The 13054-nt window shown below is 48.5% G+C and overlaps 1 protein-coding gene across 2 annotated transcripts in view; it reads right to left on the bottom strand.

Annotated features, from left to right (window-relative positions):
• Slc44a2 (solute carrier family 44 member 2) overlaps positions 1-7700 on the bottom strand; it is a 34474-nt gene extending 26774 nt beyond the window's left edge. For both annotated transcript variants that reach the window (XM_063265729.1, XM_006242651.4), the window contains exon 1: positions 7552-7700. In XM_063265729.1, the coding sequence (XP_063121799.1) occupies positions 7552-7582 (31 nt within the window). In that variant the 5' untranslated portion in view covers positions 7583-7700. The remainder of the gene's footprint in view (positions 1-7551) is intronic.
• Positions 7701-13054: the final 5354 nt, after the last annotated feature.

Genomic DNA, 13054 nt, shown 5'->3' with positions numbered 1-13054 from the left:
GGCTCCAGTGTCCAAGGCTTCGCCTACACAGATACTGCCTTCCCAGAAGTCTGGGCCTGGCCCAGAGAGATTTTGGCTCCTCAGACAAGTTCTTCTGACAAGGCTTTGGGGGCAGTGCCCATGCAGTGAAGGGACAGAGTTGGGTCTGGTAGCTGATGCCTGAAATTCCAGCACTCGGGTAACTAAGTCAGGAGGATGGTAAAATTGAGACCAGTTGAGGCTGCTGAGTGAATTCTAGAGCAGCCTGAGTTTACCTCTAAAAATAAAATAATGAAGTAAACTAAACAATTTATAAATTAATTAGTTAAAAACTGGGCGGGGCTGGGGATTTAGCTCAGTGGTAGAGCGCTTACCTAGGAAGCGCAAGGCCCTGGGTTCGGTCCCCAGCTCCGAAAAAAAGAACCCCCCCCAAAAAAAAAACAAAAACAAAAAAACTGGGCATAGAGGCACACATCTTTTTTTTTTTTTGGAGCTGGGGACCGAACCCAGGGCCTTGCGCTAGCTAGGCAAGCGCTCTACCGCTGAGCTAAATCCCCAACCCCGAGGCACACATCTTTAGTCCCAGCAAAGGCAGGAAGATCTCTATGAATTTGAGGCCAGCCTTGTTCTATATTGAGTACCGGGACACCCAGAGTTAAGTAGAGAGACCCTGGCTCAGAAAATGAATGAATGAATAAATAAATATAATAAAGGCTCACAGGTATCACTGGTGGAGCCCTGGCTTTGTGTTCATAAATTAGAGCACTGGCTTTGGTGAATCCTGAGAAAGCTGGGCTCTTTCCCACCATCGCATCGACTGAGCGGCATGGTGCATGTCTGTCACCCCAGCCTTCAGATGGTGAAGGGAGGCAAGTCAGGAGTTCAAAGCAAGTCCTGTGCTTTCAACTGAGTCTGAATCTGAGTGTGAGGGCAGCCTGGGCTACTAAAGACCCTGTCACATACAGACACAGACACATAGCACATACAGACACTTCAATATAGATCTTAAAAAAACAACAGTCAAAAGACAGAGAGGAAGGAGCCACTTTTACCCTCACTTCCTCCCCCAGGCAAGTTCTGAGTATTTCCCCCTTTCTCTCCAGATGCTGTCTGCAGGCCACAAACCGAACACATCTGTAACCCACTGTCTCCTAAGCTCCATGTGTTTGGTGCTAGGATGAACCACAGGAACGTTTACTGTCTTTGAGTCTCACCCACACCTGGAATCTCACTGCCCACACTATTCCCTCCTGGCTAATTCACAGGGTAACAGAACTACATATTATTTCTCTCCAGCAAGTCTAACCTCCTTCTTGGATAAGGCTACAAAGTAACCTATTTAAAGCTTGTTTAAATTAGACCTATTCTTTTTATTTTACCGGAGTGTCTTGCCTGCATGTTATCTCTGTGCACAATGGGCACGCCTGATGCCTGCAGAGGTTAGAAGAGAGAACCAGGTCCCCTGGGACTAAAGTTAATGATGGTTGTGAGCCACCACCTGGGTTCTGGGAACGAACAGCTAGTGTTCCTAACCACTGAGCCATCCCTCACTCCAGTATTTCACTGAGCACATCTTTTACAGAGGACCCTTTCCCAGCACCACATGGTGGCTCACAACCACGAGTAACTCCAGTTCTAGGGGACCCAACACCTTCTGACCTCTGCACCTACGCAGACATGCAGGCAAAACACCCATACATATAAGACTAAAATCATAAGTCTAAAAAGATACAGATAAGGAGGAGTCCTGGGGAAATAGGCTTAGTGGGCAAAAACCTTGGTTTTCCAGACCCCAGCATCCACATAAAAGTTGGGGTAAAAACTGTAACATGCTTAGGCACAGACACTGTCTCAGAACATAAGTTAGAGACAACAAGCAAACTCAATGCCAAGCCAGATGCCCTCTGCACCATCCTCGATTCACACTGTTGAAGGGAACCGCTCTCTCTCTCTCTCTCTCTCTCTCTCTCTCTCTCTCTCTCTCTCTCTCTCTCACACACACACACACACACATCGTCTCACACAAACACAGTAAATATATTCTTAAAAACTTAACGAAAGTGGCAGGGCAGTGGTAGCCATGGCCATGCCCAGCACTAGGAAAGCAGAGACAGGTAAATCTTTGTGAGATCAAGGCCAGCCTGGTCTACAGAGCAAGTACTAAGACAGCCAGGGCTACACAGAGAGAGAAACCCTGTCTCAGGAAAAAAACAAAAATAAAACAAAAAACAAAACAAACAAACAAACAAAACCCCAACTTTATAAAAGTGAAAACCTTATAAAAGTGGAAACTTAGGCTGGAGAGATGGCTCAGTGGTTAGGAGCACTGACTGCTCTTCCAGAGGTTCTGAGTTCAAATCCCAGCAACCACATGGTGGCTCACAACCATCTGTAATGGGATGTGATGCCCTCTTCTGGTGTCTGAAGACAGCGACAGTGTACTCATAAATAATAAATTTTAAAGAAGTGGAAACTTTACACCAGGTGTCAGCTTGTGGTCTCCACATATGTACACATGACCGCACATGTGGGGCATGTGGAACTGTGTCACCAGACAAAAACCCCAGCAATTCGCATCTTGAGAACGGTAGGTATTTGAATTTGTTCCCAACCCGGTTCCTGCCTTGGGGCATGTGACCATGACACTGTACATGAGGACCACGGCGACTGGTTGTGTAGCATAGAGCCCAGGGTCCTCCACGTTAATGAGGTATGTAGATGGGACCTGAGGGTTTAGCCAACACGCTTCCCTTCTTGGACATTCCTTCCAGGTATTTAATCTGGTAAACCCCGAGTTTCCACGATGAGTAAACGGTTTGGGTATCCAAGAACTGTCTTTCTCATCAAGAACCTCGGTGGGAGGAAACCTTCACTACATAGCCAAGCTGCCTAAGGCTCCACAGACGGCCCTTCCAAGCACCGAACACCCACCTCTAAGGACCTCTCAATTCGCAGCGGCATCTGGATGCCCAGGAGTTTGGGAACCAGCCTGAGCCTTGGCCTGCACTGTTTCTCACCTGGACTGGGGCCCCCATCTTAGGCTGCGTTCCATGAGCCTGGCACCCCAAGAATGGAATGTAGCCTAGTACCTCTCCATTTTGTCTGCCCGAGCAGCATTCAAACACCTCAGTGGTGAGGCAGAACTCGGACCCTCCCTACACACACACACACGCACACACACACCCATATATCCATATGGGAGGATATGGCTGCTGGGGAGGGAGAGACATTTCCTCAGTGCCGTGACCATTGGTGAGAAGCTAACAGCCCTGAGCCCCTCACACACACTGTGTAAGTGACCCCACCACTCGCTGGATCACACATTAAAAGATAGGAAAGGAAAAGGGGGTTTGTGCATCTGGCAGTGGTGCCACACACCTTTAATCCCAGTACTCAGGAGGCAGAGGCAGGCAGATCTCTGTGAGTTCAAGGCCAGCCTGGTTTACAGAGTAAGTTCCACTGTTACAAAATCACAGGGGGATGGGGAGGGTAGTGGGGGAAGATCTGTTAGAAAGATCGACCCGGGAGCGGTGATAGGGGGTGAGGGGTGACTATGATTCAAGTACATCCAGTGTGCTATAAAAATAATCATAACGGGGCTGAGCAGAAGGCTCAGTAGTTAAGAACAGTTTCTGGGCCCTGACCCTCTAGAAATCACTAGGTAGACCACGCTGGCCTAAAACTCTCAGAGATCTGCCTGCCTCTGTCTACCAGTGCTGGAACTAAAGATGCACACACCACACCCAGTGTGTATGTGCATGTGTGAGGTATGTGTGCCTGCGTTTATGTGCACCATGCCCTTGGAGGATCCTACAGAGGATCCTTGCGAGATCCTACAGAGTTGGAGTTACTAGCGGTTGTGTTCTGAGTTTGGGCACTGGAAACCAGTCCCCTATTAGAACAGGAAACTCTCTCAAATACTGAGCCTCCTAGCCTTACTTTATCCACCGATGAATTCTAACCTTCCTACCCCCCCCCCCCCGAGAACTGGTACGCACGACCACACCCGGTCCATGAGGTGCTGGGGGCAGAGCCTGGGGATCCATACATCCCTGGCAAGCACTGTGCCAGTGGTAACAATCCCCAGCAAAGATGTCTGCTTATTAGCCAGGCTTCACTGTGTGTTACTCTGCTTTGGATCCTAGAACCTTTGCCTGCTCATGCCAAGGCTGGGCTGGGAGGAAGGCCATTAAGGATGCCGGCTAGGCCCTGAGCCATTTCCCTTTCCTGTGAAGCTGCCATCTTCTTCCAGATTCATGTAATCTACCAGGAAAGGTGCTTCCTGCCCCGCCCTGCTGGGTCATGCCTCACTATTTACCGACATAGGTTTGCCCATCCATTAGTTCATAAAAAAACTCCACCCCCCATGCCACCAGCCCCAGGGATATCTGAGCACACAAGGCCTTCCCACATATCACTGACAATGTGAGTCCAGCCAAGCATGCAGGCACATGCCTGTCACCCTTGCACATAGGAGGTGGAGCAGGATAATAAATTGAGGGTCATCCTGGGCTAGGTAGTGAGTTCAAGTCCAGCCTGCACTACATGTGATCCTGTGTCAAAAACCTAGCAACCGCTAGTCCTATGCATAATTGTGCAGTCTCAGAGAGGCCACCCGCTCACCCAGTCTCACAGCATGTAAAGATCAGAACCTTAACCAGGCATGGTTGTGCCTTCATCCCAGAAGGGGCAGGGGCAGAGAGGGGCAGAGGGACAGAGAGACAGGCAATCTCTGAGTTCAGGGCCAGTCTGGTCTACAAATCGAGTTCTAGGACAGACAGAGAGTAAAATCCTGAAACCATGTCTCAAAAACCAAAAAGATCAGAACCTTGATTTGAAGCTGGATCTGTCTAAAGCTATCCTGTAACAATCTCCTGAAGCCATTCCCATTGGTCACAGTGAAGAATGGGAAGTCACTTACCACAGGATTAGCCATTATGCCCATGAGAAAGCTGACATTGGGCTATAGAGTGCTTACACATATAGGAAACCTTGGATATTTTTCCCCCACTGCTGCATCAACTAGGCCCGGTGGTGTACAACTATCACCCCAGAATTTAGAGGGCGGGGCAAGAGGAGCAGTCATGCAGCTACATAGTGAATTTAGAGAGGAAGCTTAAACTATTTTGCAGAAATGTTCTGGGGATGCGTGTGCAGTCCAGGTTTTTTCATTTTGGTGAGGTGGACTAAGTTTCAGGCAAAACAAGGTCCTTCCCATAGTAAGGCCTGGTAGCCTACAATCCCAGTCTTGTAAGGGCTTGAGGTACAAAGATGGGATGACCAAGGTCAAGGCTGTCTGAGTTTCCCTTCGAGAGAGAACCTACCTCACAAATTTGCATGCTCAAGGCCTAGGTTCAAGCCTCAGTATCCATAAAGAAAGGGAGGAAGGGAAGGGGGAGGGAAGGAGAGAAGGAGAGAAAAAGGAAGAGAGGAAGGAAAAGAAAAGAAAAAAAAGAGAACAAAAAAATTCCATTTGCAGGGTTGGGGATTTAGCTCAGTGGTAGAGCGCTTGCCTAGCAAGCCCAAGGCCCTGGGTTCGGTCCCCAGCTCCAAAAAAGAACCAAAAAAAAAAAAAAAATCCATTTGCAAGCAGTCAGGGTGGTCCACCTGGATGTGTTTCCTGAAACACACTTGTTTCACGTCATCTCACCTGACCAGCACACACCAACCTTTACTTCTTAAAATAGACCCTAGTGGCTCTTCCACACATAGCACCATGTCCATCGCTCTACAACCTTAACAACCTACAATTACATGTTCACTCCTCCTCTTGCGGTCTAAGCCTTCCTCTGCTGGGTGGACTGCTGCGTTCCCAGTCAGACCTTTGCCTGTAAAAGATTCATTAAATTCTAGGGGGCCTGAAATTGGAGGGAGGCGGGGTTTGCTGAGCAGCAGAGTGGGATCTAGGTTCAACCACTTGCTGAACATGGCTGAGGCCTTGGCTTCCAGTCCCTGCCGCCTGCTGAGCAAGCGTTTTTTTGCCTTAAGTTTCAGTCTCAGCGCTTGCAGAGCTCACAAGAAGCCCTGGGTTCCATCCCCACCCACACATAAGCACCAGTGCTTTCTGAGCATGAGTGAAACCATTTTGAGTCCAGTTCTTGCTAAACACGAGCCAGGGTCCTAGCTTTTCAACTCCACTGCTTACTGACCATGCCCAGAGAGTCCCCAGTTTCCTTCTCAGCACAACGTACAGCTCCCCTCTGCCTCTCCCCACAAAAAACAGTTCCACCCCTTGGCCAAATTGAAGCCTGGGAAATCATATCCTTGCTCAGTCTGCCCCACTCTTATTCCAAACAGACCTCAAGAAGACCAAAGATTCTCTTAGGTTTGCCACCCAAGCATACCCAGGTTCCCAGACTAAGCCTCCCACACCAGAGACAGCCAGCGGCACTCAAGAGTTGCACAGCAACCCCCACTGCCTGAGGCTTCAGACCGGAAGACCTTCTGGAGGTCTGAGGCTGTCAACTTCAAGCTGGGAGATCCCTTAAAGGCTAGGTCCTTCTACCTTCCTTTAGGCCAGGAAGGGAGTGTCTGGGATCTGTCTATTCTTTTTTTTTTCTCCCCTGAGGGCACAGTCCCAGGAAAGAGGAGGAAAGCTCAGAGAGAGCCTACTTAGCTCTTCTAGTTATTTTTGAACCGTTTCCGGCCCCCTCCCCAAGACTCTAGAGTCTAGCAGTTTCCAGGAAGTTCCCATCACACTAAGTGGTATTTCGGGGGAGGAATAGAGCCCCTCCGCCATAGTCTCAGCCATGCCTCTTAAGGCTTGTGGCAGATTTAGGCCCAGGGAACCCAAAATAGATAAGAGGAAGGAGGCTCAGAGTTCAACACCCCGTCCGTGGGAACCCGGAGTCGGGTGGGGTGAGAAAGCCGCATCTTGGCCCCACCCCCAGCTCCAGCTCCAAGTGACAGAGGCCACCCTCAGGCCTTACTTAGGTCCGGGTCTCCTGGACCTTAAAATTACAGGCACCTGCGACAATCAGAATAGGCAGGTAAAGTTTCTACATTGCTCCCCGCCTGCTCCTTTATCAAAGGCACTGCTCCCTTATCAAAGGCACCCTCGCGTTGGGCACCTAATTCCAGTTATTCGGGACTATCAAGCCTTGCCTCAGTTTCCCCATCTAGTCTTAAAGCTTGGCGTCACTACTTCTGGATGTAAATTGCGAAGACGTGGGGGACGTTGGAGTCTTAAGGAGATGGGACATGAAGCGAGCCCACACCCCAAGCTAAGATCTCCGTGCATCCCCTCCCCCGCCCATCATCTAATCCTCCTAGATAACGGGACCTCCAGGGGAGGAGCATGCGCCATAAGTCCCGGCCCATCGCTCAGGAAGGGGGTAAGCTTGAAGATCCCGAAAAGAAACACAGGGGGAAAAGGGGACAACGTGGGCTAGGGCCAAGCGCTCCGGCTGAGCCAGCGCGGGATGCAGAGGCCTGGGGACGCGGACAGAAGGGCCTTCGTCCTGCCTGCAGCCACGAGCGTTTTGTTTTAAGGCTCTCAGATGTCGCCCTTCCTCAAAACCCCCTCCTTTCCAAGTCCGCACAGGCGACCTACAGGCCGGAGGCTACTCCTACCATACACTGCGTCCTTCCGATCGTCCTCCATGGCCGCAACCGAGGGGAGCTGAGTCCGAAGCCAGAGCGACCCCAACCCAAGCGGGCGGGGAGACACCGCGCCTCAGGCCCCGCCCTGCCCCGCCTGACCCCGCCCCCAGCGCGCCGCCTATGGCAGTCCCGCGCCACAAGGGGCGTGGCCAGGGAGGGGCGTTGGGGGCAGCCACCTTCTTGTTTCCAGTTGTCTGTCTCTGTGGACTCCTCTCTGTGAACAATTAGTGTGTTGCATCTGCTTGCCAGTCATTTTTGTTGTTGTTGTTGTTGTTGTTTTGTTTTGTTTTGTTTTGGTGTTTTTGTTTTTTTTGAGACAGGGTTTCTCTGTGCAGCCCTGGGCCTCCAACTCAGAGATCCGTCTACCTCTGTCTCCCTAGTGCTGGGATTAAAGGTGAGCTCCACCATCACCGGCCAGTCAATTTTTGTCCGGGTTCTGAGCACTGACCGTGAACTAGTAGATGAAGAAAAAGTTGTCTTCTGTTCATTCATTCGATTGGCAAGAATTTGAGAGTTTGAACACAAATTGGGAGGGAATAAAATAGGAGGAGCGGAATGTTCCTTGGCAGCCAGCACTGGGGAGGCAGAAGCTGGAGGATCTCCTTTAGTTCTCTGCCAACCAGGTAGGGCTACATAGTGAGACCTTGTCTCAAAAAAAAGAAAGGAAAGAAAGAAAGAAAGAAAGAAAGAAAGAAGAAAAGAAAAGAAAGAAAGGAAGAAAGAGAGAGAGAGAGAGAGAGAGAGAGAGAGAGAGAGAGAGAAGAAAAAAGAGAAAAAAGAAAAGAAAAGGAAGGCAGGGCTGGAGAGAAATGGTTTCTTGGCTAAAAGCACTGGCTGTTTTTCCTCAGGACTTGAGTTCAGTTCCCAGCAACCACAGCAGGAACATACATACCACCTGTAACTCCAGCTCCAGGGAATCTGATGCCCTCTTCTTACCTCCACTCAACGTGTGCCTGGGTGCACCCACATACACACAGATAGAGAAAAACAAAAAAAGCGAGCAGTCAAGTGGCATAAAGATAAAAACCCAGCCATGCTCATCCCAGAATGTTCTCACCTGCCTTGATCCTGGAGAAGCCATGGGAAGTAAAGTCTTATATAATAATCATTAAAAAAAACCACAGGCAAGCACAGACACACAAACAAAAAATAAATGAATTACTCTTCTCTTTTTAAAGATTTTTACTTATTTTATGTATGTGAGTGCACTGTAGCTGTCTTCAGACACACCAGAAGAAGGTTTTGGATCCCATTACAGATGGTTGTGAGCTGCCATGTGGTTGCTGGGAATTGAACTCAGGACCTCTGGAAGAGCAGTTGGAGCTCTTAACCACTGATCCATCTCTCCAGCCCCCAATGAGTTACCCTTGAAGGTTGCCTTTTCATTGTATTGCTTTTATTTTATGGGTATGTGTGTTTGGCTACATGTATGTTTGTACTCCATGTTCATACAGTGCCCTCAGAGGCCAGAAGAGCGATGGATCCCCTGGAATTAAAGTTACTAGCAATTGTGGACCATCGTATGGATGCTGGGACTTGAACTCAGGGCCTCTACAAAAACAGCCAATGTGTTTAATTGGTGAGCTACCTCTCTGTCTTAGACAGGTTTACTCTTGTTATAAGGAAACACCAAAGGCAACCAGAGGAGGAAAGAAAGGGTTTAGTTCACTCAAGGTTCCATGTAACGGTTCACCAACGGCAGTGAGGGTGGGAACCTGGGGGCAGGAGCTGATGCAGAGGCCATGGAGAGGTGCTGGCTTGTGCGCCATGGCTTGCTCAGCCCTTCCACATCAATCACTAAAAAGCTACCCTACAGGCTTGCCTCCAGCCCATCTTGTGGAGACATTTTCTTTTTTTTTTTTTTTTTTTTTTTCCGGAGCTGGGGACCGAACCCAGGGCCTTGCGCTTCCTAGGTAAGCGCTCTACCACTGAGCTAAATCCCCAGCCCCGTGGAGACATTTTCTAAGTTGAGATTCTCTCCTCTCTGATAACTCTAGCTTGTGTCCAGTCATAAAACCAGCCAGTACACTCACTCTCCAATACAAAATAAATCATTTTTTAAAGTTTTTTTATTGTGGTGGTTGTTATTGGGTTAGATGTTTTTGTTTTGTTTTGTTTTTTCAAGGCAGAGTTTCTCTATGTAGCTTTGGCTGTCCTGAAGCTCAAAGAGATATCCCTGCATGTGCCTCTGAGAGCTGGGATTAAAGGACTGCACCACCACCACCCATCATCATCATCATCATCATCATCATCTTCATCATCACCATTTTTTTTTTTTTTGGTTCTTTTTTTCAGAGCTGGGGACCGAACCCAGGGCCTTGCGCTTCCTAGGCAAGCGCTCTACCACTGAGCTAAATCCCCAACCCCCATTATTATTATTATTATATTAGAGACTGAGCCTCCCTGGGGTCCTAGCTGTCCTGAATGTTGCTATGTAGACCGGACTGGGAGAGATATCCCTTCCTCTACCGAGTGCTGGGTTTAAAGGTGTATGCCACCATGTCCACCCTGAAAAGGAAGTTTTGAAAATAGCTGTGAGGGCACAGGAGAGACGGCTGCTCTTCCACGGGTCCCGAGTTCAATTCTCAGCAACCACGAGGTGGCTCACAACCATCTGCAATGCGATTCGATGCCCCCTTCTTATGTGTCTGAACATAGCCACAGTGTACTCGTATACATAAAACAAATAAATAAATCTTTGGGGAAAGAAAGAAAGAGAAAAGCTGCAAGTGCAGAAAACACCTATCCTGAGAGGGGTGGGTGAGAGGGGTAGATGAGGGGGGTGGGTAAGGGGGGTGGGTGAGGGGGGTGGGTGATTGAAGAGTGTGGGTCTGAAGCCAGCATGGGCAACAGGCTGCCTCAGCCTTAAAAGCTAGTTGTGGTTGTACGCTTGGGAGGCAAAGGCAGGATGCTCTGTCTGAGTTCAAAGCTAGCCTATTTTGTATAGTGAGTTCCAGGACAGCCATAGCTATGTAGAGAGACTCTGCCTTAAAATATCAAAGAAAGAAAGAAAGAAAGAAAGAAAGAAAGAAAGAAAGAAAGAAAGAAAGAAAGAAAGAAGAAAAAGAAAAGAAAAGAAAAGAAGGAAAAAGAAGACAAAAAGGACATGGGGGGGTGGTCAGGTCCACTGTCCCACCATCCACCTGTAAATACAGGTCTGGGTCCCTGGAGCTCACCGGCCAGTCTATCTGACTGAAGAGCTCCAGGTTCACTGGGAAACCTTGTCTCAGAAGCTGAAGTGGAGGGGCTGGAAGTTGCTCAGCTGTCAAGAACACTGGCTGCTCTTGCAGAGGACCCAAATTCGGTTCATGGCAGCTACACGGCTGCTCACAACCACCCATATCTCCAGTTCCAGGGGATTCTGACGTGCTCTCTTTACCTTCCTGAGCACCAGACATACAATCACAAAGGTAAACAAAAAACCACTCACATATGTAAAAATAAACTTAAAAATCTAAAACCAGGGGCTGGAGAGACGGCTCAGTGGTTAAGATCACTGACTGCTCTTCCAGAGGTCCTGAGTTCAATTTCCAGCAACCACATGGTGGCTCACAACCATCTATAATGGGATCCGATGCCCTCTTCTGGTGTCTGAAGACAGCTATAGTGTACATATACATAATAAATAAATCTTGAAAAAAAAACTAAAACCAAACCTTAAAAAGCTGGAAAGCACCCTGGGTTCGATCCCCAGCTCCGGAAAAAAGAATAGAAAAAAAAAAAAAAAAAAAAAAAAAAAAGCTAGAAAGCAGGGTTGGGGATTTAGCTCAGTGGTAGAGTACTTGGCCCCGGGGGTGGGGGGTGGGGTGGGGGAGGGGCTGGAAAGCAATACAAGAAGCTTCTTTAGGCTGCCCTCCAGCTTCTCTACACACACACACACACACACACACACACACTCATGGGAACAATTAGTGACAGAGAAGTCCCTTGGGAGATACGAAACAATTCACATATTCAAACTAAATAGACTGTGATCTGAGACAAGAAGAGTAATTTCCAGGAAGCATGAGCTAGTGAGGCTTTTTGTTTTGTTTTGTTGTTTTGCTTTTTGAGATAGGGTTTCTCCCTGTGGCTCTAGCTATCCTGAACCAGGCTAGCCTTGGACTCGGAGATCTGCCTATCTCTGACTTGAGAAGGCTGTGATCAAGAGTGCTGGAATTAAAGGCATGTGCCACCACTGTCCAGCTGTGAGGCCCAATTAAAAAAAAAGTGTAGCCAGGTTGCCTTAGGGTTTCCATTGCCATGAAAAGACACCATGACAAGGCAACTTTTATAAAGGACGACATTTAATTAAGGCTGGCTTACAGTTCAGATGTTCAGTCCATTATCATCATGGTGGTAAGATGGCATGCGGTGTTGAAGGAGCCTAGAGTTCTACATCCTGACCAAAGGCAGCCAGGAGAGGACTATCTACCGCACTGGGCAAAGCCTGACCATAGGAGGTCTTAAAGCCCTCTTACACAGTGACAACTTCCTCCAACAAGGCCACATCTATTCAGACAAGGCCAGGAGCCCTAATAGTGCCACTTCCCATGGGCCGAACACGCTCAAACCACCACACAGGTGTAGTAACACACACTATCATCCGAGCACTTGGGAGATGGAGGAGGAGAAGCAGTTCAAGGCTAGCCTCAGCTACACAGGAGTTTGAGGCCAGCCTGTGGTACTTGAGACCCTGTCTCAATAAACAAAAGTTTTCTTTAGTCAGTGGAAGGTTTGAAATATTGACAGACATGATCTAAAATAAGTTCTAGAATGAGAAGTAGTTAGTGCTGGAGAGATGGCTCAGAGGATAAGAGCACTGGGTGCTGCCTTCCAGGTGCTCTCTTCCAGAGGTCTTGAGTTCAATTCCCAGCAACCACAACCACCTATAATGAGATATTTATGTAATAAATCTCGAGAAAATAAAGAATGGTTAATGTTCAACGGAAGCGAGATCACCAGCTGCCTTTTCATGGGGCACCCAGGTGGCAGGAAACCAAACTGTGTTTCATTGTGTGGGTCGGGGTTCTGCTTCTTCTTAATGCACATGTCATTTAAGAGTGCAGAGTGGGCACTAGCAAGATTTCTCAGCAGGCAAAGGCACTTACCACATTAAGTATGACAACTTGAATTCCATCTCCAGGACCCACAGGGTGAAAGAAAAGCTCAAACTCCTGCCAGCTGTCATCTGACCAATACACACACACACACACACACACACACACAGGTGCTGGCACACACAAATTTCTTTAAAAAATGGAAAGGAGCTGGGCAGTTGTGGTGCCTTTACCCCAGCACTCAGGAGGCAGGACAAGTGGATCTCTGAGTTGGAGCCCAGTCTGATCTACAGAGTGAGTTCCGGGACAGCCATGGTACACAGAGAGATCCTGTCTCCCTTCCCCCACAAAAGTAAAGGAAACAGTTAAAATTGAAAATTCTTAAAATAGAGGAAGGGAAGAGGGCGAGGCTCTGTGGTACAGCGTTTGAGCTA

The sequence above is a fragment of the Rattus norvegicus genome, chromosome 8, assembly GCF_036323735.1.
Source record: "Rattus norvegicus strain BN/NHsdMcwi chromosome 8, GRCr8, whole genome shotgun sequence".
NCBI classification, from domain to species: domain Eukaryota; kingdom Metazoa; phylum Chordata; class Mammalia; order Rodentia; family Muridae; genus Rattus; species Rattus norvegicus.
The sequence above is the reverse complement of the archived record's forward strand: the minus strand, read 5'-3'. Positions and strand labels throughout refer to the sequence as shown.